Here is a 27,141-nt window from a genome sequence, read left to right as displayed (position 1 = left end):
CTGACTTGTGTATTGCTGATTTGTGTTTTTATTGTGTATATGCTGGATGAAGACCAGACTGTTCATTGGCCAATTGAAAGAGTTTCAGCTGTGTGGGGAGCTACAAGGAGTGTATTTTCCTTGTCTATTTAGGTTGCTTCCGATTGATTTGTTGGGGTGCTCATGCAGTCATTATGTGGCATGTTGGGTGAGGGAAGCTTGGATGTAAAAGAATGCATCCATCTTAGTTAAACATATGTAACAGCTACATTGGTCTTTGTTCTATAACAATTAGTTTTGGTTGCAGTGTTTTATGTCCATCTTATACATGTATGTCAAAGGCAGACAGCCATTCTGTTAAATGAAGGTCAGTACAAATAGACATGTTGGTAACACTCAGCCCCCAAGCTCTTACATGTTAGATATTTTACATTTGTAATTGAATATAAAGATTTTAGAAAAACAAATTTCCTGACAGATTGGGTACCAATCATATGGAAAATCTATCCCCCAGTATGGCACATAGCAGCTACTACTGTCCTGGTAACCCATCCTTGACAAAGACGCCAGGTGTGTTGAAACGCTTTGGTGGAAGTGACCAGGGGAGACTGCTAGAATTCCTTGTCGGCACCATCAAGTCTTATTTTCACCATCGTGGTATGGGATAAACCCAGGATTCCACTCTCCAGTGACTGGCGATTATGTGAACTTAGACCTGTGTATGAGCCGATGTGGATGGAAGCAATAAAACCTTGTTTTAATGTTTGTTTGATGTGATGAAAAAATTGGTGTGCATCTTACCCGTCTAATGGTGGATTCATATATGGAAGTGGCAGTGGAAAAAGATACCTTTATGTGCATCTACATCGCATAATAGCATGTAAGCAAATGTGAGCATCAGTGCTGTTTATTTTACGAGGTGCACATCCATTGGTTTGAAGGGGAGCACAACCAGTGGATGTTATCTAAAAGAAAATCACATTAAATTCTTCCTTTCTTCACCTATGGGGAGCTATCAGAGATGTGAATAGACATTAGACATTTATACGCTATATTGTGTGGGTTTTTTTGCATATACCCGGAGTATATTGTGGACTTGTGAGAGCCATAAGAAGCCTCCTTATGATAAGTATTACATTCCGGTGTTTCAGATATTAGATTGGATTTTTTTCTATTTTGATATACCTCCTTACCCTACCAATGAGAAAGTGTCCTTCAATAAATCAGTAACACAAACTAAGGAAAAAATAAGATTTTACTTACCGGTAAATCTATTTCTCGTAGTCCGTAGAGGATGCTGGGACTCCGTAAGGACCATGGGGAATAGACGGGCTCCGCAGGAGATAGGGCACTTTAAGAAAGCTTTGGACTCTGGGTGTGCACTGGCTCCTCCCTCTATGCCCCTCCTCCAGACCTCAGTTAGGGAAACTGTGCCCAGAGGAGATGGACAGTACGAGGAAGGATTTTTGTAAATCTAAGGGCGAGATCCATACCAGCCACACCAATCACACTGTATAACTTGTGATAAACTACCCAGTTAACAGTATGAACAACAACATAGCCACGGTTCAACCGATAAACTATAACATAACCCTTATGTAAGCAATAACTATATACAAGTCTTGCAGAAGAAGTCCGCACTTGGGACGGGCGCCCAGCATCCTCTACGGACTACGAGAAATAGATTTACCGGTAAGTAAAATCTTATTTTCTCTAACGTCCTTGAGGATGCTGGGACTCCGTAAGGACCATGGGGATTATACCAAAGCTCCCAAACGGGCGGGAGAGTGCGGATGACTCTGCAGCACCAATTGAGCAAACAGGAGGCCCTCCTCAGCCAGGGTATCAAACTTATAGAACTTTGCAAAGGTGTTAGACCCCGACCAAGTAGCTGCTCGGCACAACTGTAATGCCGAGACCCCTCGGGCAGCCGCCCAAGTAGAGCCCACTTTCCTAGTGGAATGGGCCTTAACCGATTTCGGTAACGGCAATCCTGCCGTAGAATGCGCCTGCTGAATCGTGTTACAGATCCAGCGAGCAATAGTCTGCTTTAAAGCAGGAGCGCCAACCTTGTTGGCCGCATACAGAACAAACAGAGCTTCAGTCTTCCTGATTCTAGCCGTTCTGGTCACATAAATCTTCAAAGCCCTGACCACGTCCAGGGACTCGTGTCACGATCCGGGTATCTGGACGCCATTACTTACCCTTCAGATGCCTCCTAAGGCTGGCTCAGCGTTCCAGGACCGGATCCCGCTGTTCCTGAGTTTCCACATGCAGAATGTCAGAGTGGTGATTTCATCAGCCGCGGCCTCCGCTGTGCCCGCGTGGTTAAATGTGCGCTTGTCAGTCTGGGGTCTCCTGTCTCCTGTGGCCGGCGTCGCCATTACTGTTTCAATTCTCACATGGATTACAAACCAAACTTCCCTCCAAGTGTCTGCATGGGCGCAGCCATCTTGGATTTTGTCATCTGATTATTTCCACCAATCTGCTGTCTGTATTGTTGATTTGCATAATTGCCTAGCCAACCCCTTCCTTGCTGCAGGTATAAGTATGCTGTGCCTGAGCAAGGAAGGCGTCAGTGCTTTGGTTGTCTAACCTAGTTCCAGTTTGTCTCTCTCCTGTGGTTGTCTTCCAGGTTCCAGCTCCTGTCTCCAGACTTCTGCTATAGAGACCCGCACCAGCATTCCATCTGCGGTGTAGCCTGACTCTCCGATCCATTCTGGACTCACCTGTTTCCAGCTACAACAATCACCTGCTTCCAGCCCAGCTTCCAGCAGTGTACAGCTTCTCTTAAAGGGCCGGTGTCCTTTCTGCAGTTTACCACTCTCCACCGGTATTATTATTTCACCGCTCTCAAACAATCACCTGCTTCCAGCCCAGCTTCCAGCAGTGTATAGCTTCTCTTAAAGGGCCGGTGTCCTTTTCTGCAGTTTACCACTCTCCACCGGTATTATTATTTCACCGCTCTCAAAACTCCAAACTTCATTATTATTTCATCGCTCTCAAGTTCGTTTATTATTTAACTGGTTCCAGCCAGTATCCACTCCGTACCAACAACAGTCTGGTTCCAGCCAGTATCCACAGCAGCCGTTTTACCTTCAGCAGCCCAGCCTTTCCTGGAACATCAGCTGGTACGATCCTGGGTTCTCTCCATTGCTACAGTCAGGCCTGGTAAGGACTTTCCAACTAGAAGATTATAAGAACTGTCTCACACTACCAGTGCCTGTGGCCCTTGCCACCCTGTAGTACCCAGGAATTGTATTTATCCTCTGTTGACTTTTATGTTTCCTTTTACTGCTGCTGTGTTACGGAGTTTGTCATAATAAACATCATTGACTTTTATCCTGGTTGTCGTGGTCACGCCTTCGGGCAGTTATTCTACATGTTACTTACATGTCTAGGGGTCTGATACAACCTCCCAGGTTCCGTTACATCTCAGCCCCTACAACTGAGGCTGCCTCCCGTCAGCTCAGGCCCTCAGTTGTGACAGTAAGCACTGACCTAATGAATCCAGCCGGAGACCAGGATCAAGCGGCCAGGCCGATGCAAGAACTGGCAGCCCGACTTGAACATCAGGAGGCTGCACAGGGCCACATCATCCGCTGTCTCCAGGATCTCTCTACACGGCTGGATGGGATTCAAACGACCCTCCGTGGACCTGGCACGTCCGGTGCGTCCACTACAGTGACACCAGCTGTAACCCCACCCTCCTTACCCATTTCCAGTCCACATCTTCATCTTCCAACGCCAGCAAAATTTGATGGATCTCCAAGGTTCTGCAGGGGATTTCTCAATCAATGTGAAATCCACTTTGAGCTTCTACCTGGCAATTTCTTCAGTGACCGTACCAAAATTGCCTATATCATCTCCCTTCTCAGTGGCTCAGCCCTTGACTGGGCATCACCTTTATGGGAGAAGTCTGATCCCCTGCTATCCTCCTATACTGACTTTGTAGCTACATTCAGGCGCATCTTCGACGAGCCAGGCCGGATAACATCTGCTTCATCTGAGATTCTCCGTTTACGCCAGGGAACACGTACTGTGGGACAGTATCTTATACAGTTTAAAATCCTGGCATCCGAACTGGCATGGAACGATGAGGCCCTGTATGCTGCATTCTGGCATGGCTTATCAGAACGCATCAAGGATGAGTTAGCTACCAGAGACTTGCCCTCTAAGTTGGATGAGCTAATTTCTCTTTGCACGAAGGTTGATCTACGTTTCAGAGAGAGAGCAACCGAGCGAGGAAGATCATCTACTCCTAAATCTTCTGCTCCTCCTCCTCGTCAACCATCTCCATCCAAGGATGAGCCTATGCAAATTAGTCGTTCCCGTCTATCTCCCGCTGAGCGCCGAAGACGTCTCTCTGAGTCTCTCTGTCTCTACTGTGCAGCTCCGTCGCACACTATCAATGCCTGTCCCAAACGTCCGGGAAACTCCAGATCCTAGCTCGCCAAGGAGAGGGCCGGCTAGGAGTAATGATCTCCTCTCCATCTCCTCATGACTGTAACCTCCCAGTGTCGCTCCAAATTGCTCAACGTTACAGGAACGTCATTGCCCTCCTTGATTCCGGAGCAGCTGGGAATTTCATAACCGAAGCTTATGTTAAACGGTGGTCCCTACCCACCGAGAGACTGTCCTCGTCCATCTCTTTGACTGCCGTGGATGGCAGCAAGATTTTTGACGCAGTCATTTCCTTAAGGACTCTTCCAGTTCGTCTGAGAGTGGGAGTTCTTCATTCTGAGTATATTTCTTTTTTAGTGATTCCAAGAGCCACACATCCAGTGGTTTTAGGCCTTCCATGGCTCCGTCTCCACAACCCATCAATTGACTGGACGACTACGCAAATACTGGCATGGGGTCCCTCCTGTGCTGAAACTTGTTTAGCCAAAGTTCTTCCTGTTTGTTCTTCCTTCCCCAGGTCATCTGATGTTCCGCCTCCTCCATATCAAGACTTCATGGACGTGTTCAGTAAAGCCTCTGCTGATATCCTTCCTCCTCATAGAGAATGGGACTGCCCAATCGACCTCATTCCAGGGAAGGTTCCACCGCGAGGCCGAACTTATCCGTTGTCTCTGCCTGAGACACACTCCATGGAAGAGTACATCAAAGAGAACCTGGCGAAGGGTTTCATCCGACCATCTTCTTCTCCAGCCGGCGCAGGCTTCTTCTTCGTTAAGAAGAAAGACGGTGGTCTGCGTCCGTGCATCGACTACAGAGGTCTGAACGACATTACCGTCAAGAACCGATACCCTTTACCCCTGATTACCGAGCTCTTTGATAGAGTTAGTGGTGCAACTATTTTCACAAAGCTGGACTTGAGGGGTGCCTACAATCTCATCCGAATCCGTGAGGGTGACGAGTGGAAGACCGCCTTTAACACCCGTGACGGACATTATGAGTACCTCGTCATGCCCTTCGAATTGAGCAACGCTCCAGCAGTCTTCCAGCACTTCGTGAATGAGATTTTCAGGGACATCTTGTACCGCCATGTCGTGGTTTATCTAGACGACATCCTCATCTTTGCTAATAATCTCGAAGATCATCGTTTCTGGGTAAAGGAGGTTCTTTCCCGTCTCCGTGTCAATCACCTCTATTGTAAATTGGAGAAGTGTGTGTTTGAAGTTAAAACCATTCCGTTTCTAGGTTACATTGTGTCCGGTTCCGGACTAGAGATGGATCCTGAGAAACTCCAAGCAATCCAGAATTGGCCTATACCCTTAAGCCTCAAAGGGGTCCAGAGGTTCTTAGGGTTCGCCAATTATTATAGAAAATTTATACAAGACTTTTCCACCATTGTGGCGCCTATCACTGCATTAACCAAGAAAGGTGCTAATCCGTCCAAGTGGTCCGAGGAAGCTACACAAGCCTTTCACCTTCTGAATCAACGGTTCATCTCTGCACCAGTTCTGAAACAGCCCGACACCGACTCTCCTTTTATCTTAGAGGTAGATGCCTCCTCCGTTGGAGTAGGAGCAGTGTTATCCCAGAGGGCCAAAGATGGACATCTACATCCTTGCAGTTTCTTCTCCCGGAAGTTCTCCCCAGCTGAGCGCAACTATGCCATTGGCGATCAGGAGTTGCTAGCCATCAAGCTCGCTCTGGAGGAGTGGAGATACCTGTTGGAGGGAGCTTCCCACTCAATCACCATACTTACCGACCACAAAAATCTTTTATATCTCAAAGGCGCACAATGTCTGAATCCTCGTCAGGCCAGATGGGCACTTTTCTTCTCTAGGTTTGACTTTAAACTCCAGTTCTGTCCGGGTTCTCAGAATCGTAAGGCCGATGCCCTTTCCCGCTCATGGGAGCAAGAAAATGAGTCCGAGTCTGCAGACAAGCATCCTATTATTAATCCGTTGGCATTCTCCACGGTAGGGATGGACTCTACGCCTCCACCAGGGAAAAGTTTTGTTAAGCCAGTTCTAAGGAAGAAGCTCATGCATTGGGCCCATGCTTCCCGTTTTGCTGGACATACAGGCATTCAGAAAACCCTTGAATTTATTTCTAGGTCCTACTGGTGGCCAACTCTGAAGAAGGACGTTATGGAATTTATTGCCTCCTGCCCAAAGTGTGCCCAACACAAAGTCTCCCGCCAGTCGCCTGCGGGGCAACTGGTTCCATTATCTGTTCCCCGTCGACCTTGGACCCATTTGTCGATGGGCTTTGTTTCCGATCTACCTATCTGCAACAAGTTTAATACCATCTGGGTGGTAGTTGACCGGTTCACCAAGATGGCACATTTCATCCCTCTCACCGGTCTTCCGTCAGCTTCCAAGTTGGCTCAAGTGTTTATACAAGAGATCTTCCGACTTCACGGTCTTCCTGAAGAGATCATCTCGGATCGTGGAGTACAATTTGTAGCCAAATTTTGGCGAAGTTTGTGTCAAGCCCTCCAAGTCAAGTTAAAGTTTTCCACGGCTTACCATCCTCAGACCAATGGTCAAACCGAGAGGGTGAATCAGGACTTGGAGGCCTTCCTCCGTATATATGTGTCTTCCTCTCAAGATGACTGGGTTCAACTTCTTCCTTGGGCCGAGTTCAGCCACAACAATCAATACCATTCCTCATCTTCTTCTACACCATTCTTCATTAATTATGGATTCCACCCTAAAGTCCCAGAATTCCAACCGCTTCCCGCAACTTCTGTTCCAGCAGTGGATGTCACCTTGCGTCAGTTTTCAAATAACTGGAGGAACGTCCACGCAGCCCTGCTTAAAGCCTCATTCAGGTATAAGAAGTTTGCCGATAGGAAGCGTAGAGCGGTTCCTGCTCTCAAGGTGGGTGATCGTGTGTGGCTGTCCACGAAGAATTTGAGGTTGAGAGTTCCCAGCATGAAATTTGCACCTCGCTACATCGGACCCTTCAAGATTGAACAAGTCATCAATCCTGTTGCCTACAGGTTACAGTTACCATCCTTCTTGAAAATACCCAGGACATTTCATGTTTCTTTGTTGAAACCGCTGATCCTGAATCGGTTTCATTCCGCACTTCCTCCAGCTCCCAAAGTTCAGACTCAACGGGGAGTCGAGTACGAGGTGGCCAAGATTTTGGACTCACGTTTCCGTTACGGTCAGTTACAATACCTCATTGACTGGAAGGGCTATGGTCCTGAAGAACGCTCTTGGACCAATGCCTCAGACGTCCATGCTCCTGCCTTGGTCCGAAATTTCCACGCAAAGTTTCCTTTAAAGCCTAAGAAGTGTCCTGGGGCCACTCCTAAAGGGGGGGGTGCTGTCACGATCCGGGTATCTGGACGCCATTACTTACCCTTCAGATGCCTCCTAAGGCTGGCTCAGCGTTCCAGGACCGGATCCCGCTGTTCCTGAGTTTCCACATGCAGAATGTCAGAGTGGTGATTTCATCAGCAGCGGCCTCCGCTGTGCCCGCGTGGTTAAATGTGCGCTTGTCAGTCTGGCGTCTCCTGTCTCCTGTGGCCGGCGTCGCCATTACTGTTTCAATTCTCACATGGATTACAAACCAAACTTCCCTCCAAGTGTCTGCATGGGCGCAGCCATCTTGGATTTTGTCATCTGATTATTTCCACCAATCTGCTGTCTGTATTGTTGATTTGCATAATTGCCTAGCCAACCCCTTCCTTGCTGCAGGTATAAGTATGCTGTGCCTGAGCAAGGAAGGCGTCAGTGCTTTGGTTGTCTAACCTAGTTCCAGTTTGTCTCTCTCCTGTGGTTGTCTTCCAGGTTCCAGCTCCTGTCTCCAGACTTCTGCTATAGAGACCCGCACCAGCATTCCATCTGCGGTGTAGCCTGACTCTCCGATCCATTCTGGACTCACCTGTTTCCAGCTACAACAATCACCTGCTTCCAGCCCAGCTTCCAGCAGTGTACAGCTTCTCTTAAAGGGCCGGTGTCCTTTCTGCAGTTTACCACTCTCCACCGGTATTATTATTTCACCGCTCTCAAACAATCACCTGCTTCCAGCCCAGCTTCCAGCAGTGTATAGCTTCTCTTAAAGGGCCGGTGTCCTTTTCTGCAGTTTACCACTCTCCACCGGTATTATTATTTCACCGCTCTCAAAACTCCAAACTTCATTATTATTTCATCGCTCTCAAGTTCGTTTATTATTTAACTGGTTCCAGCCAGTATCCACTCCGTACCAACAACAGTCTGGTTCCAGCCAGTATCCACAGCAGCCGTTTTACCTTCAGCAGCCCAGCCTTTCCTGGAACATCAGCTGGTACGATCCTGGGTTCTCTCCATTGCTACAGTCAGGCCTGGTAAGGACTTTCCAACTAGAAGATTATAAGAACTGTCTCACACTACCAGTGCCTGTGGCCCTTGCCACCCTGTAGTACCCAGGAATTGTATTTATCCTCTGTTGACTTTTATGTTTCCATTTACTGCTGCTGTGTTACGGAGTTTGTCATAATAAACATCATTGACTTTTATCCTGGTTGTCGTGGTCACGCCTTCGGGCAGTTATTCTACATGTTACTTACATGTCTAGGGGTCTGATACAACCTCCCAGGTTCCGTTACATCTCAGCCCCTACAACTGAGGCTGCCTCCCGTCAGCTCAGGCCCTCAGTTGTGACAACTCGGAATCCTCCAAGTCCCGTTTAGCCACAGACACGACAATAGGTTGGTTCATATGAAAAGATGAGACCACCTTTGGCAGAAATTGAGGACGAGTCCTCAACTCCGCCCTATCCACGTGAAAAACCAAGTATGGGCTTCTATGTGATAAAGCCGCCAATTCTGAAACACGTCTAGCCGAAGCTAATGCCAACAACATGACCACTTTCCACGTGAGGTATTTCAACTCCACAGTTTTGAGTGGTTCAAACCAAGGTGACTTGAGGAAACGTAACACCACGTTAAGATCCCAAGGCGCCACCGGAGGCACAAAGGGAGGCTGAATATGCAGCACCCCCTTCACAAAGGTCTGTACTTCAGGAATAGAGGCCAATTCTCTTTGAAAGAAAATGGATAAGGCCGAAATTTGGACCTTTATGGACCCTAATTTAAGCCCAAAGTCACTCCTGTTTTAAGGAAGTGAAGCAGACGGCCCAAATGGAACTCCTCCATAGGCTCAGCTCTGGCCTCACACCAAGAAACATATTTCCGCCATATACGGTGATAATGTTTTAACGTCACGTCTTTCCTAGCCTTGATCAGGGTAGGAATGACTTCCTCAGGAAATTCCTTTTTCCGCTAGGATCCGGCGTTCAACCGCCATGCCGTCAAACGCAGCCGCGGTAAGTCTTGGAACAGACAGGGCCCCTGCCGCAGCAGGTCCTGCCTTAGAGGAAGAGGCCACGGATCTTCTGTGAGCAACTCTTGCCGCTCCGGATACCAAGTCCTCCGTGGCCAATCTGGAACAATGAGGATTGTTCTGACCCTGCTCATTCTTATTATTCTCAACACTTTGGGTATGAGAGGAAGAGGAGGAAACACATAGACCGATCTGAACACCCAAAGTGTCACCAGAGCGTCTACCGCTACCGCCTGAGGGTCCCTTGACCTGGCGCAATACTGCTTTAGCTTTTTGTTGAGACGGGATGCCATCATGTCGATTTGAGGCAGTCCCCATCGATCCGTGATCTGTGCGAAGACTTCTTGATGAAGTCCCCACTCTCCCGGATGCAGGTCGTGCCTGCTGAGGAAGTCCGCCTCCCAGTTGTCCACCCCCGGGATGAACACTGCTGATAGTGCGCTTACATGGCCTTCCGCCCAGCGTAGAATACTGGTTGCTTCTGCCATGGCCACTCTGCTCCTTGTTCCGCCTTGCCGGTTTATATGAGCCACTGCCGTGACGTTGTCCGACTGAATCAGAACCGGTTTTCTCCGAAGCAATTCCTCCGTTTGACACAGGGCGTTGTATATGGCCCTCAACTCCAGGACGTTGATGTGGAGACAAGTCTCTAGGTTTGACCAGAGACCTTGGAAATTTCTTCCCAGTGTTACTGCTCCCCAGCCTCGGAGGCTTGCGTCCGTGGTCACCAGGACCCAGTCCTGAATGCCGAACCTGCGACCCTCTAGCAGGTGAGCACTGTTCAGCCACCACAGGAGAGATACCCTGGTCCTGGGAGATACTTTGATGCATTCGTAAATGGGACCCGGACCACTTGTCCAAGAGGTCCCATTGAAAGGTCCTCGCATGGAACCTACCGAAAGAGATGGCCTCGTATGAAGCCACCATCTTCCCCAGGACCCGCGTGCAATGATGCACTGAAACCTTTTTTGGTTTTAAGAGGTTCCTGACCATGGCTATGAGCTCCTGAACCTTTTCGATCGGAAGAAAACCCTTTTTCTGGTCTGTGTCTAGAATCAGGCCCAAAAAGGTCAGACGCGTTGTAGGGACTAGCTTGGACTTCGGTATATTGAGAATCCAGCCGTGTATCTACAACGTCTTCATGGACAGAAACACACTGTCCAGCAACTTCTCCCGAGATCTCGACTTTATGAGGAGATCGTCCAAGTATGGGATAATTGTGACACCCTGCCTGCGCAGGAGCACCATCATTTCCACCATTACCTTGGTGAAAATCCTCGGGGCCGTGGAAAGCCCAAACGGCAACGTCTGAAATTGGTAGTGACAGTCCTGCACTGCAAATCTCAGGAACGCCTGATGAGGGGGGAATATCGGAACATGAAGGTATGCATCCTTTATGTCCAGGGACACCATCCAATCCCCCCCCTCCAGGCTGGCGATGACCGCCCTGAGTGATTCCATCTTGAACTTGAACCTCTTCAAGTACAGGTTCAGAGATTTTAGGTTCAAAATGGGTCTGACCGAACCGTCTGGTTTCGGAACCACAAACAGGGTCGAGTAATATCCCTCTCCTTGCTGGAGATGAGGAACTGTGACAATCACCTGTTGAATATACAATTTTTGGATTACCGCCAACACTAGCTCCCTCTCTGACGGGGAAGCTGGCAGAGCCGATTTGAAAAACCGTCGAGAAGGCAAGTCTTCGAATTCCAGCCTGTATCCCTGAGAAACAATCTCTAATGCCCAGGGATCCACCTGCGAGTAAACCCAGACGTGGCTGAAAAACCGAAGACGAGCCCCCACTAGATCTGCCTCCCCCCGGGAAGCCCCAGCGTCATGCGGTGGACTTTGCAGAGGCAGGGGAGGACTTTTGCTCTTGGGAACTAGCGGTGTGCAGCTTCTTTCCCCTACCTTTCCCTCTGGCAACAAAGGACGATCGCCGTACCTTTTTGTTTTTATTGGAATGAAAGGACTGCATTTGATAATGAGGTGCCTTTTTTGTATGCTGCGGGGGGACATAAGGACAGAAATTCGACTTACCAGCCGTAGCCGTAGAGAAAAGGTCAGAGAGGCCGTCTCCAAACAACTCCTCCCCTTTGTAAGGCAAGGACTCCATATGCCGCTTTGAATCGGCATCTCCCGTCCACTGTCGGGTCCACAAGAGCCGCCTAGCAGAAATAGACATAGCATTTATTCTGGAGCTTAATAAACAAATGTCTCTCTGAGCATCTCTCATATACAAGGCAGCATCTCTGATATGCTCTATGGTCATTTGAATAGCATCCCTATCTAAGGTGTCAATCTCCGTAGATAAGGAATCTGCCCATGCCACAACCGCACTACAAACCCAGGCCGACGCCATAGCCAGTCTAGCAATAGTACCTGAATGAGTGTAAATGTGCTTCAAGGTAATTTCCTGCCTGCGGTCAGCAGGTTCCTTGAGGGAAGCCGTATCCTGAGAAGGCAGTGCCACCTTTTTGGACAAGCGTGTCAGCGCCTTGTCTACTTTAGGCGAAGATTGCCAGTGTATCCTATCAGTTTGTGGAAAAGGATACGCCATAAGAATCCTTTTGGGAACTTGTGGTCTCCTATCCGGAGATTCCCAAGCCTTTTCGCTCAATTCACTTAGTTCAAATGAGGATGGAAAGGTGACTTCAGGCTTTTTCCCTTTATACATGTGTACCCTCGTGTCAGGGACCGGGGGTTCTTCAGTAATATTCAAAACCTCTTTAATGGCAATAATCATGTACCGAATACCTTTTGCCACCTTCGGCTGTAATTTTGCATCCTCATAGTCGACACTAGAGTCAGTATCTGTGTCGGTATCTGTGTCATCGATCTGGGATATGGTGCGCTTCTGAGACCCCGAAGGGCCTGGCGCCGCAGGGACAGGCATGGACTGGCTACCTGACTGATCCCTAGCTTCTGCCTTGTCTAAACTTTTATGCAATAGATTAACATTTGCATTCAAGACATTCAGCATATCCACCCATTCCGGTGTCGGCGTTGCCGACGGCGACATGACATTCAAGCACTCCCCCTCCACATTAAGCGAGCCTTCCTCGTCAAACATGTCGACACACACGTACCGACACACTTCACACACACAGGGAACCCCTTTCCTGAAGACAGTATCCCTGTCAAGGCCCTTTTGAGAGACAGAGAGAGAGTATGCCAGCACACACCCCAGCGCAATGATCCTGGAGACCAACACAAAATGTTGTTCCCCAGCAGCGCTGTATAATATGTTATCCGCCAATTATGTGCCCCCCTTCTCTTTTAAACACCCCTTCACCGTGTGTAAGCAGGGGAGAGTCCGGGGAGCTTCCTCTCAGCGGTGCTGTGGAGAGAAAATGGCGCTAGTGAGTGCTGAGGGAGAAGCCCCGCCCCCTCGGCGGCGGGCTTCTGTCCCGCTCAAACTTACAAAAATATGGCGGGTGCTCTTTTATATACATGTACAGTGCCCACCTGTACATGTATATTGTCTTTTGCCATAAGAGGTGTTTATATTGCTGCCCAGGGCGCCCTGCACCCTTACAGTGACCGGAGTGTGTGAGGTGTATGGGAGCAATGACGCACAGCTGCAGTGCTGTGCGTTACCTCCGTGAAGCTGAAGGCTTCTGCCGCCTGACGACTTCTGTCTTCTGTTCTTCTAGCTCTGTGAGGAGAACGGCGGCGCGGCTCCGGAGGTGGACACCCAGTAAGAACCTGCGTTCACCCCCTCTGGAGCTAATGCATACTTGCCTACTCTCCCGGAATGGCCGGGAGGCTCCTGAAAATCGGGTGACCCTCCCGGCCCCCCCAGAAGAGCAGGCAAGTGTCCCGATTCGTGAGGTCCCCCCTGCCCGTCTGCCCACTTAGTGTGTAAAGTGGGCGGTCCGGGCAGTTGATGACGCGATTCTTGCTGAATCGCGTCATCATAGCCACGCCCCTGAAGTGTAATGCCGGTGATCGCGGCATTACAGAGCAGGGGCGTGGCTTAAAAGAGGCATCATCATGACCCCGCCCTTGCTCCGCCCACGTTCCACCCTTTCTACGCCCCGTCCCGCCTCCAGCCCACCCCCTCCTCGACGTCACAGCCTCCCCTGCCCGCCCTCTGAGCCGACCTGGCTGCTCTCTCCCGCAGAGAGCAGCCAGAATGTAGGTAAGTATGAGCTAATGGTGTCCAGTAGCCGAGGAAGCAGAGCCTATCTTAGACAAGAAGGTCTGCTCCTCTCTCCTCAGTCCCTCGATGCAGGGAGCCTGTTGCCAGCAGTGCTCCCTGTGAAAAAGTAGAAAAAGTAGAGAAAAAATCCAAACAAAAATGCTTTTAGGCAGAGAAATCAGGAGAGCTCTCTGCAGTGCACCCATCCTGCTCTGGGCACAGTGTAAAACTGAGGTCTGGAGGAGGGGCATAGAGGGAGGAGCCAGTGCACACCCAGAGTCCAAAGCTTTCTTAAAGTGCCCTATCTCCTGCGGAGCCCGTCTATTCCCCATGGTCCTTACGGAGTCCCAGCATCCTCAAGGACGTTAGAGAAATTAAAATCCTCTATCTAGGAACAGAGTATGAGCTTGATTCAGATTTGCATGTAATAGTTTTCTGTGCTCAGAAATAATGAGAATTTCTATCTGTGCAACCGCACCACCCCCATTCACCCGCTGGTGATAGTAGATGTCATTACAGGTTGAGTATCCCATATCCAAATATTCCGAAATACGGAATATTCCGAAATACGGACTTTTTGGAGTGAGGCTGAGATAGTGAAACCTTTGTTTTTGATGGCTCAATGTACACAAACTTTGTTTAATACACAAAGTTATTAAAAATATTGTATTAAATGACCTTTAGGCTGTGTGTATAAGGTGTATATGAAACATAAATGAATTGTGTGAAGGTACACACATTTTGTTTAATGCACAAAGTTATAACAAATATTGTCTAAAATTACCTTCAGGCTGTGTGTATAAGGTGTATATGAGACATAAATGTATTCTGTGCTTATATTTAGGTCCCATCACCATGATATCTCATTATGGTATGCAATTATTCCAAAATACGGAAAAATCCGATATCCAAAATACCTCTGGTCCCAAGCATTTTGGATAAGGGATACTCAACCTGTATTATCAGCCTACGTTTGCACCTGCCCAATCCTTGGTGCAAGATATCCATCTAAAGATGAATGGATATCTGCATACGCTCAGCCTTGTGTAGCCAGAAATTCCACCTGCATGCCCATGAAACACTTACCATACTTGTGAACACACGTGCCTCAAGTGGAGATCCAATGAGATCTGTAAGACTCTGAATCACCCCCCGTAATTGCGCTAAGTTGCATATGTAGGTTCTGATGCATGCAGTTTGCTAAAAATTGCAACATCCATCCACAGGCTCTATGTTTTTTCAAATACTTCACTATATAGCCATCGAGGGTTCGGCTATGCACATGCATAGATGGCTCCCATACATGTGCATACTCAGGCCGATGCTCACCATGGGGGATCAGCCACAGGTGTTTACCAATGGTGGAGTCCCCTCAATGGTGAAAACACTCTGCAGAGCATAAATGATTGCCAGCAATGATCGTTGATGGCCACTCCTAGATTGATCCTTATATTATACATTTTAATGTATTATAGGTGATAAATTATACTTTAAAATAAGAAAATTTACATATTGACATACCAGTTCCAGTTCTCTGGCATTCATATCTTCTATCTTCTTAAATGATGTAAGCCCAGCATTTACCATTGCATTAGCCAGTGTGACACCTGTGGGTAATTAAAAGTTTTCAAAATGTTTACACAGTTATTGTAGTACTGTATATGCACTTTCCAAATAGGTGATGTTGTACTTGTATTTATTGAGTGTATAATAACAAATCTGTAAGCAAGCATTTAGATTTTGCCTTGCAATCATATTGTGCCTTTCTATAACTTGCAATTTGTAATCCCTATAATCATCACTTGCCTATTCCAAATTGGGTGCAAGAGATCTGTCTGAGTTTTGCGCCCACTGTGCATGCACACAACTTCCTATTTAGTGCCTGGAGAGATAGACCTGAGATCTGTACTACTCTGAATCATGAATACACTTTTAAAGTGTGTAATCTAATGTGTATGCAGCCCACAACGCATGCATAATTTGCTAAATATAGCTAGATGCGGCCATCAGTGGATTCCCCATTAGACACGAGACACGTGTCTAAGGACGCCATATGTATCACAGTCCCAGTAGGGCTTTTTTTTTTTTGGGGGGGGGGGGGGTCATTATGACATTTTTTTGTGTCACAACTGGCGAGGGAAGAATCGCTTGTGGATTGTGGTGCTGGAGGTGGGGCATGAGTTGGGGCCATCTTTGCTGGCAAGCGGCATCGGGACCCGCCCCCCTGAGTTGGCAGTATCGCGGTGGTGGCATGACCAATAATGTTGCAGCTGCAGTTGGGTATGAGCAGCAGTTCCAATCCTTCCATTCGTACATTGTGCTTGTAGTTGTCAGGTCTGAGATATTTATGTTCCTGACAGTGACTCTGGTGGGCCAGTGGTGGAAGCTGGGAGCTGTGGAGAAAGACCGGACTGGAACTGAAAGACCGGACTGGAGTGCTGACTGGGCTGGAACTGGGATGATGACAATAGAACTGGACTAAGACTGGACTGGAGTGCTGACCGGGCTGGAACCGAACCAGATTGATGACACTGGAATTGGACCAGGACTGGAATGGAGTGTTGACCAGGCTGGAACCGGGATGATGACACTGGAACTGGACAAGGACTGAACTGGAGTGCAAATGATACAGACTGGAACATCTACTAGGTGCAGGAGTCTGGAGCCCAGGAACGTAGCTCTAGGAAGCGACGTTGTTCAAGGCACCTGTACTCTGCCTGTGCAATCCTTATATTTCTCCTGAAAAGTGGTGATAGGAGGAACAGATCAGATGATCACTGCTAGGCCAGGGATTGGTAAAGCAGTGGATTGGTGTGCAGTCATGTGACAGCTGCAGAGCCTGTGGTTCGAGAATCCACATGGTCAGCTGATTGCAAGTGTTTTGGAGGGAACTCTGATGTAGAGGAAGTAGGTCCGAATGGAGTAGAGGGAGAGCAGAGTACTGTGGAGAGTTGGAACTGTAATTAACATGCCATGCTGGGATCGCTGTGCAGAGACAGCACGGAAGCACACATAACCTCTGCAGCAAAGTACACAATGTACAGGTAAGCAGCGCCGTATTTGGTGGCGATTCCTGATAGTACCCCCCTTTATGGGTGGACACCGAACACCCACATGGTTTCGAAGTACACTGTTTGTGAAAGGCTGAAATCAAACAAGGAGCATGAACATCCACGGAATTGACCCAACTTCTTTCTTCTGGACCATGACCACTCCAACCGATGAGATATTGAAGACGACCATACCGATTTCAGAAGTCCAGTATCTTTTCCACCTCAAACTCGATGCCTCTATGAGTGTGCACTTTAGGACCATCAGGTGGAGATGTCAGGAAGCGGTTTAATACAAGAGGTCTGAGTAAAGAGATGTGGAAAGAGTTGGGGATTTTTAAAAATGTGGGAAGTTTTAACTTATACGCCACTGGATTATTTTCCCGCTCTAACGGAAAAGGACCAATGAATATCGGGGCAAATTTCATAGTTGGCACCCTGAGATGTAAATTCTGAGTGGATAGCCAAGCTCTGTCTCCAGGTTTAAGACTAGGAACAGCACGTCTTTTGCGATCTGCTAAACCTTTGTAGTGACTGGAGGCTTTCTTAACGGAGAGATAGTTCTTCCTCCATAATTGTGAGAACTGTTGTAAAGCTGATGGAGCAGCAGGTACATCCAAGGTGGGCAAGGACTGGAAATCAAGCACCCTAGGGTATTGCCCGTACACAGTAAAGAAGGGTGTTGTATCTGTGGTGGAATGATACCAGAAGTTATGTGTGAATTCTGCCAATGGAAGAAGATCTACCCAGTTGTCTTGCGAAGAGCTGATGTAGAGTCTCAGGAAAGTCTCAAGTTCTTGATTGACTCATTCTGTCTGCCCATTAGTTCGCGGGTGATACGCAGAAGAGAACTTCAACTTAACTTGTAGGGCTGAACAGAGTGCTCTCCAGAATCTGGCCACGAATTGTACACCCCGATCAGATACAATTTTTGTGGGAAGACCATGGAGTCTGAAGATTTCACAGAGGAATATTTGAGCTAGCTTAGGAGCAGAAGGCAGGCCCGAGAGTGGTACGAAATGGGCCATTTAGGTAAATCTGTCCACAACTACCCAAATTGTGTTACAATCTTGAGACACAGGTTCTGTAAATCAATATTAAATCCATGGACAGATGGGTCCAGGGGAGAGAGGGTATTGGCAAGGGTTGCAAGGTGCCTGCTGGAAACTTTATGTTGGGCACACTTAGGGCAAAAGGCCATAAACTCTTGGACATTGGACTTCATTTGTGGCCACCAATAGGTTCGCTGTAGAAATTCATATGTCCTTTAGACTCCTGGATGACCAGAAAACTTACATGCATGTGCCCAAGTTAACAATTTTTCTCTTAAGGCTGGTGAAACAAACATTTTCCCAGGTGAAGGCACATGAGTGACTTCAGTGGCAGCAAAGCCAGTAGGTCTAATGACTGGACGTTCATCAACAACAACAGGTTAATCTTCTACAACCATAGATCTTGAAAGGGCATCAGCCTTAACATTCTAGGAGCCTGGTCGGAATGTAATCTTAAAGTTGAACCTACAAAAGAATAGAGCCCAACGGGCCTGGCAAGCATTAAGGCACTGTGCAGAATTCAAGTACAGTAAATTTTTGTGATCAGTATAGATGTTAATTGGAAACTTGGCACCCTCCAAAAGATACCTCCTCTCTTCTAGTGTGAGTTTAATGGCAAGTAGTTCTTGATCACCAATAGGGTAATTTTTCTCAGCTGGTATAAACTTGCGAGAGTAGAATCCACAAGGATGACTGTTGCCATCAACTGAGGTCTGGGAGAGCACAGTGCCAACTCCAACAGTAGAAACATCTACCTCAAGGGTAAAATGTTTATTGACATCTGGCTGATGTAACACTGGGGCAGGGATGAATGCCTGCTTTAACAGACGGAACACAGATAGTGCTTCCTCAGACCACTGAGCAGGATTGGCACCCTTTTGGGTGAGCATGGTTATCAGGGAGATGAGAGTGGAAAATCCTCAAATGAATTTCTGATAATAGTTAGAAAGCCGATGAATCGGTGCACTGCATTCACGGTTGTAGGAAGAGTCCAACCCGTAATAGCCTCAAGTTTCTCTAGATCCATGCGAAGTTCCGTACCAGAGATAATGTACCCCAGGAAGGGTATGGAAGAGACCTCAAAGGTGCATTTAGAAAGTATACCATAGAGATGATTTCTCCGGAGATGGGTTAAAACCTCACGTACCTGCTGTTGATGGGTAGCAAAATCTTGAGAAAAAATCAGAACAACACATCACAACAAACTTGTACAGAATGTCCCTGAAAATGTATTTTACAAAGTGTTGAAACACTGCTGGGGCATTGCAAAGACCGAAGGGTATTACTAAATACTCGTAGTGCCCGTCTCTGGTATTGAAAGCTGTCTTCCATTCATCTCCCTTGCGTATTCTGATCAGATTATAGGCTCCCCAAAGATCCAATTTGGTGAAGATAGTTGCTCCCTTTACCCAATCAAAGAGCTCTGTGATGAGAAGTGGATAGCTGTTATTAACGGTAATGTCATCAAGACCACGATAGTCTATACATTGACGTAATCTACCATCTTTCTTTGTCACGAAGAAGAAGCCAGCACCAGCCAGAGAAGAGAGAGGACGAATTAAGCATTTTTGCAAGTTTTCCTTAATATATTCGGTCATGGCTTGGGTTTCAGAAACAGACAAGGGATAGGTACGCCCTCTAGGTGCAGTCTTTCCAGGCATAAGATCGATTGGGCAATCCCAGTCTTGATGTGGCGGCAGCTTGTTCGCAGCCTGTTCACTAAAGACATCAGCAAAGTCCTGATAGGCCATTGGCAATTCAGATAAAGCTTTCACATTGGAATTCAGAGTGGAGATACCTTAGGTAGGCAATGCAGCTGACAATGAAGACTCGATTCTGCCACCTGTAGAGTAGACCAATCAATAATTGGGTTATGCAACCGTAGTCAAGGCATACCTAAAACAATCTTGTGAGTAACCCTAGGGATCACAAGGAGTTCAATAAGCTCCGAGTGGAGAGCACCAATATGTAGAGACATAGGAAGAGTCTGATGAGTAATAGTTCCCTCAGCAATATTACTACCATCAACTGCGGTTAGGAACACTGGATTGTGAATAGGCTTGACTGGCACATTAAATCTTTCAGCTCCGGAATCAACTAGGGCTGATACAAGCTGTGGACCTAGCTGGGTGTCAATGGTAGCTGGAAGAAGCAAATCAGATGCTGGAGAAGATTATTTCAAAAGTCCTAACCTGACTCCTCCATTACAGGTTAGGACTTGACTTTTTCCGGCCGCGCTGTGCAGAATCTTCCTGTGACAGACGGACCTATTAATTTGCATGGGCTGCCAGGAGAGCTTCATTATTCCAATTTAATTCTGAAGCCAGGGTTTGTAACTGAATTACGAACTGACCCAGAGGGCGAGAGCCCTGACGAATACGAAGAATCTCAAAGGATGCCGAGGATGACCTTCCTGGCTCATCAAAAATCCTGCAGAACGTGGCAACAAACTCCTTGTAGTTAAATAATAATGGGTCGGCTTTCTCCCAAAGAGGGGATACCCATTCTAGAGCTGAACCTGACAGCAGATAAATGACATAAGCTACCTTTGTTTTGTCAGTGGAAAAGATGGTGGTCATTCCGATTTGTTCGCTCGCTGCCGCTTTTAGCAGAATTGCGATCAGGCTAAAAACCGGCAGTTATGCGCATGCGTATGGGCCGCAGGGCGCACGCGCTAAGTACTTTCACACAAAACTATGCAATTTTACACATGGCCGAGCGACGCTTTTCAGTCGCTCTGCTGATCGGTGAGTGATTGACAGGAAGTGGGTGTTTCTGGGTGGTAACTGAGCGTTTTCCGGGTGTGTGCTAAAAAAAAATGCAGGCGAGCCAGGTGAAAATGCAGGAGTGGCTGGGGAAACGGGGGAGTGGCTGGCCGAACGCAGGGCGTGATTGTGACGTCAAACCAGGAACCAAACAGTCTGCAGTGATCGCAATCTGGGAGTAGGTCTGGAGCTATTCAGAGACTGCAGGGAAATATTTAATAGCAGAACTGCGATCCTTTCATTAGCAATTCTGCTAAGCTAAGATACACTCCCAGAGGGCGGTGGCCTAGCGTGTGCACTGCTACTAAAAGCAGCTAGCGAGCGAACAACTCGGAATGAGGGCCGATATGCGGTAACAGCTTGAAGTGTATTTCACACTGATTCAGAAATCCGCTACACAATTTTGGGTTGCCGTCAAATTAATTCGGAATGGACAGCTGGAGACAAGAAGCAGGAGTACTTTGTACTGTATTAACAGAAGTGACCACAGGAGCCAATGGAAGGAGAGACAGCGACTGTTGAAGTTTATCAAGGCGGGTGGTAACATCCTGGAGAAAGTGCACCACTTGCTGCTGGATGGCCTCTTGACTCTCCATCCTGGAGATAAAACCTTGTAGTGCTGCTGGCCCCACGCTCAGATCATTGATCGAGTCCATGGGGTCTGAGATATTTATGTTCCTGACAGTGATTCTGGTGGACTGGCTCTGGGAGCTGGGGAGACAGACCGGACTGGAACTGAAATGTTAATACTGGAACTGAGTTGGAACCGTACAGGAGTGCTGACCGGGCTGGAACCGGGATGATGACACTGAAACCGGACTAGGACTGAATTGGAGTTCTGACCGGGCTTGAACCGGGATGATGACACTGGACTAGGACTGTACTGGAGTGCTAACAGGGCAGGAACTGGAATGGTGACACAGGGACTGGACCAGGACTGGACTAGAGTGCTAACCGGGCTGGAAACGGGTTCCTGACACTGGAACTGGACAAGGACTGGACTGGAGTGCAAACAATACAGACTAGAACTTCTACTAGTAAGATCAGTCAGGAGTTTGGAGCCCAGGAACGTAGCTCTAGGAAGTGACTTTGTACAAGGCACCTGTACTTATATTCCCCCTGCAGAGCGGTGATAGGAGGAACAGATGACAGGATCACTGCTAGGCCAGTGATTGGTAAAGCAGAGGTCAGCAGTGGATTGGTGTGCAGAGTCATGTGACAGCTGCAGAGCCTGTGGTTGGGGAATCCATGGTCAGCTGATTGCAAGTGTTTTGGAGGGAACTCTGATGTGGAGGAAGTAGGTCCGAATGGAGTGGAGGGAGAGCAGAGCACTGTGGAGAGCTGGAACTGTAATTAACATGACATGCTAGGATCACTGTGCAGAGACAGCATGGAAACACACATGACAAGCAGTGCCGTGTTTGGCGGCAATTCCTGACAGTAGTGCAGAAAGAATAACCATGCCAGCCACTTCTTGCTGCAGAGGAAATAAATGTTAGTTCTGCATGCAGGGCAGGGGGTGGGGATGTTGCAAGCTTGGACACACCTCCACATTGTGTGCAAGTGGATGTTTTCTGTTTGTTTAGTGAAGGAGTTACCTGTGGAGGTTATCTACAATAACGAGATTTATGGTAAGAACTTACCTTTGTTAAATCTCTTTCTGCGAGGTACATTGGGCTCCACAAGGATTGGACAATGGGGTGTAGAGTAGGATCTTGATCCGAGGCACCAACAGGCTCAAAGCTTTGACTGTTCCCAGAATGCACAGCGCTGCCTCCTCTATAACCCCGCCTCCCTGCACAGGAGCTCAGTTTTTAGTTAACCAGCCCAATGCAGTAGCAGGAAAGAGACGACAACGGTTAGTAGCCACATACACCACACTCTCACGACAAGAGAAGTGTCAGCGGCTAATGCCATACCAACCCAAAGAAACTAAGTGCGTCAGGGTGGGCGCCTTGTGGATTCCAGTGTACCTCGCAGAAAGAGATTTAACAAAGGTAAGTTCTTACCATAAATCTCGTTTTCTGCTGCGGGCTCCACTGGGCTCCACTAGGATTGGACAATGGGGATGTCCTAAAGCAGTTCCTTATGGGAGTGGACGCACTGTAGCGGGCACAAGAACCCAGCGTCCAAAGGAAGCATCCTGGGAAGCGGCAGTATCGAAGGCATAGAACCTTATGAACGTGTTCCCGGAGGACCACGTAGCCGCCTTGCACAATTGTTCAAGAGTCGCACCACGTTGGGCCGCCCAAGAAGGTCCAACAGACCGAGTAGAATGTGCCGTAATGTGAGCAGGAGGTGACAGACCAGCCTTCACATAAGCATGCGCAATCACCATTCTAATCCATCTGGCCAGGGTCTGCTTGTGAGCAGGCCAGCCACGTTTGTGAAATCCAAACAAAACAAAGAGAGAATCAGATTTTCGAATAGAAGCAGTTTTCTTCACGTAGATACGGAGAGCCCGTTCCACATCCAAAGACCGCTCTTTGGGAGACAAATCAGGAGAGACAAAGGCCGGAACCACAACCTCCTGATTAAGGTGGAACGAAGAAACCACCTTAGGTAAAAAATATCCGGGACGAGTCCTAAGAACCACCCGGTCACAGTGAAAAATCAGATATGGGGAACTACAAGACAAGGCACCCAGATCCGACACTCTTCTAGCAGAGGCAATAGCCAGCAAGACCACCAACTTAAGGTCAGCTGAACCCAGGGGTTCAAACGGAGGCTCCTGCAACGCCTCCAAAACCACCGACAAGTCCCAAGGAGCCACAGGCATAGGGAGGTTGGATACGCAACACACCCTGAGTGAAAGTATGAACATCAGGTAAAGTCGCAATTTTTCTCTGAAACCACACCGACAAGGCTGAAATATGAACCTTGAGGGAGGCCAGACGCAGGCCTAAATCTAGGCCCTGCTGTAAAAAAGCCAAAAGTTTGGCTGTACTAAACTTGGAAGCGTCATAATTATTAGATGCGCACCAAACAAAGTAGGAATGCCAGACCCTATACTAAATCCGAGCAGAAGCCGGTTTCCGGGCCTGCAACAAAGTTTTAATGACCACTTCAGAAAAACCCTTAGCCCTCAAGACGGAAGCTTCAAGAGCCACGCCGTCAAAGACAGCCGGGCTAGGTCCTGGTAGACACAGGGGCCCTGAATAAGGAGGTCTGGGCGTTGTGGAAGCAGAAGTGGACGCTCTGACGATAGGCCTTGCAGGTATGAGAACCAGGGCTGTCTGGGCCACGCCGGAGCTATGAGAAGCAGAATTCCTTTTTCTTGCTTGAACTTCCGAATTACCCTGGGCAGGAGTGACACCGGAGGCAACACGTAAGGCAGCCGAAACCTCCACGGCACCGCCACTGCATCCACAAATGCTGCTTGAGGATCCCTTGTCCTTGCTCCGAAGACCGGAACCTTGTGATTGTGTCGAGACGCCATCAGATCTACATCTGGAAGACCCCACTTTTCCACTAGAAGTTGAAACACTTCTGGATGGAGGCTCCACTCGCCGGCATGCACGTCCTGACGACTGAGAAAGTCTGCTTCCCAATTCAGGACTCCCGGAATGAATATTGCCGATATGGCCGGTAGATGGCGTTCCGCCCAACGTATAATCCGTGAGACTTCCTTCATTGCCAAACGGCTTCGAGTGCCGCCTTGATGATTTATGTAAGCCACTGTGGTGGTGTTGTCCGACTGTATTTGAACAGGACGGTTCTGAATTAAATGCTGGGCCAGGTTCAACGCATTGAAGACCGCCCGCAATTCCAGAATGTTGATCGAGAGGAGAGATTCCTCCTTGGTCCACCGACCCTGAAGGGAGTGTTGCTCCAGCACCGCGCCCCAACCTCTTAGACTGGCATCGGTCGTCAACAAGACCCAGTTGGATATCCAGAAGGGACGGCCCCTGCACAACTGTTGGTCCCGGAGCACCAAAGTAGCGACAGACGGACCTCCGGAGTTAATGAGATCATGTGAGACCTGATCCGGTGAGGCAGGCCATCCCACTTGGCTAGAATCAGCCTCTGGAGGGGGCGAGAATGGAATTGAGCATACTCCACCATGTCGAATGCTGAGACCATGAGGCCCAGCACCTGCATCGCCGAATGTATCGACACTTGCGGACGAGAAAGGAAGCAACGAATCCTGTCCTGAAGCTTCAGGACTATCTCCTGAGACAAGAACAACCGCTGGTTGTGAGTGTCCAATAGCGCTCCCAGGTGCACCATGCTCTGAGCAGGGACCAGGGAGGATTTCTTCCAGTTGATGAGCCACCCGTGGGCTTGTAGAAACCAGACCGTCTATCCAGATGACACAGGAGAAGTTCTGGGGAATTTGCCAGGATTAACAAGTCGTCCAGGTACGGCAGTAACCTGACCCCTTGACGGCGGAGTACCACCGTCATCACCGCCATTACTTTGGTGAAAACTCGTGGAGCCGTTGTTAAACCAAAAGGTAACGCCCGAAACTGGTAATGAAGGTTGCCAATAGCGAACCTCAGGTATTGCTGATGTGACGCTGCTATAGGAATATGCAGGTAAGCATCCTGTATGTCCAGGGAGACCATGTAGTCCCCAGGTTCCAAGGCCAGAACTATAGAGCGAAGGGTTTCCATACGGAACTTGGAAACCTTCACAAACTTGTTCAATGCCTTGAGGTTGAGAATGGGCCGGGAGGACCCATTCGGTTTCGGGACTAGAAACAGCGGAGAATAGTACCCCCAGCCCTTCTGAGCAAGAGGCACCTGTACTACAACTCCTGTATCCAGGAGGGTCTGTACCACCGAATGCAGAGTGTTTGCCTTTGTTTGGTCCGACGGGACGTCTGTCTGGCAAAATCGATGAGGGGGTCGGTTTTTGAAGGCTATGGAGTAACCTCGAGTGACGACTTCCCGTACCCAGGCATCTGAAGTGGTCTTCAACCATTCCTGGGTATACCCTAGAAGTCGGCCCCCCACCCTGGGATCCCCCAGGGGGAGGCCCGCCCTGTCATGCAGCAGGCTTATTGGTCTTGGAAGCTGGCTGACGGGCAGCCCAGGCTCTTTTGGGCTTCGGCTTACCAGGTTTGGAAGTGCGGGCCTGCTTGTAGTACGCCTGACCTTTTGCTTTACCTGAAGGGCGAAAGGACGTACCTTTAACCTTCGACACAGAAGGAGCGGTATTTGGTAGACAGGCAGTTTTGGCAGTAGCCAAGTCAGCCACTATCTTATTTAAGTCCTCCCCAAACAGAATATCTCCCTTGAAAGGGAGTACCTCCAGGGTTTTTCTAGAGTCAAGATCCACAGACCAGGATCTCAGCCACAATATCCGGCGAGCCAGGACTGACGTAGTAGTGGCCTTGGCTGCTAGGATACCGGCATCCGAAGCCGCCTCTTTAATATAGCGAGAAGCTGTGACAATATATGAGAAGCATTGTCTAGCATGGTCAGAGGAGATTTCAGTATCTAACTCCAAGGCCCACGCTTCAATAGCCTTGGCAGCCAATGTAGCTGCAATAGTGGGCCTTTGCGCAGCACCCGTGAGGGTGTAAATCGCTTTCAGACAACCCTCCGCACGCTTATCCGTAGGCTCTTTTAGAGACGTGACGGTAGTGACAGGCAGAGCTGAGGAAACCACCATCCTGGTGAGTCCACTGGAGGAGGAGTTTCCCAATTCTTAGACAGCTCTGGCGCGAGGGGGTAGCGAGCCAGCATCTTCTTGTGAGGCACAAACTTTTCCTGACGTATATCCACTAGGTGGTCAGAGTGAGGTAAAACTTGTTTAACCACCTTCTGACGCTTGAACCTATCTGGTTTCTTAGGAGGGACGGATGGCTCGGGATCATCCGTAATCTGTAGAATTAACGTAATAGCCTCCAAAAGATCAGGGACATCCACATGTGAACTACCCTCCCCATCAACCGTATCTGAGTCAGAACCTGTGGGGTCAGTATACGTGCCGTCTTCATCAGACGAGGTGTCAGTGACAGCAGTGGATTGTGAGGAGACAAGCGCTCGCTTAGAGGACCTCTTGGACTTAGGCGAGCGATGGTCAGACTTTTTAGTAGTCAGGGACTGGTTCAACTTCTTTAACTGAGCAGATAAATCGTCCGCCCACGGCGTGTTAGCTGCAGGGACCACATACGGTTGTACCGGCAGTGGGGGTCCCATAGGGGGTGTTAGTTTATGAACTAGCGTATGCAGAAGCGTGGAAAAAACGGCCCACGGTGGGTCAGTATGTGCCTCCGTTGCCACAGTCCCACTGGGGGGCAAGGAGCCCCCAGAACCAGAGCCCACAGCTGCTATATTCTCCTCATATGAGTCTGTGGCTTCAGCAACACCGGCAGTGTGTTCAGCCCCAGAACCGTTACCCAGAAGCAGACATGATATAACTTGCAGTATGAGGTAACACAGTACAATTATCAGCAGCACTATATCT

The 27,141-nt window shown here is 48.5% G+C and overlaps 1 protein-coding gene across 9 annotated transcripts in view; it reads right to left on the bottom strand.

Moving 5' to 3' along the window:
* The window catches only part of HFM1 (helicase for meiosis 1), a 984,377-nt gene that overhangs the window by 238,993 nt on the left and 718,243 nt on the right, over positions 1–27,141 (bottom strand). For all 9 annotated transcript variants that reach the window (XM_063939911.1, XM_063939912.1, XM_063939910.1 and 6 more), the window contains one exon: positions 15,379–15,464. In XM_063939911.1, the coding sequence (XP_063795981.1) occupies positions 15,379–15,464 (86 nt within the window). The remainder of the gene's footprint in view (positions 1–15,378; positions 15,465–27,141) is intronic.

This window comes from Pseudophryne corroboree, chromosome 9 (genome assembly GCF_028390025.1).
Source record: "Pseudophryne corroboree isolate aPseCor3 chromosome 9, aPseCor3.hap2, whole genome shotgun sequence".
Taxonomy (NCBI): domain Eukaryota; kingdom Metazoa; phylum Chordata; class Amphibia; order Anura; family Myobatrachidae; genus Pseudophryne; species Pseudophryne corroboree.
The sequence above is the reverse complement of the archived record's forward strand: the minus strand, read 5'-3'. Positions and strand labels throughout refer to the sequence as shown.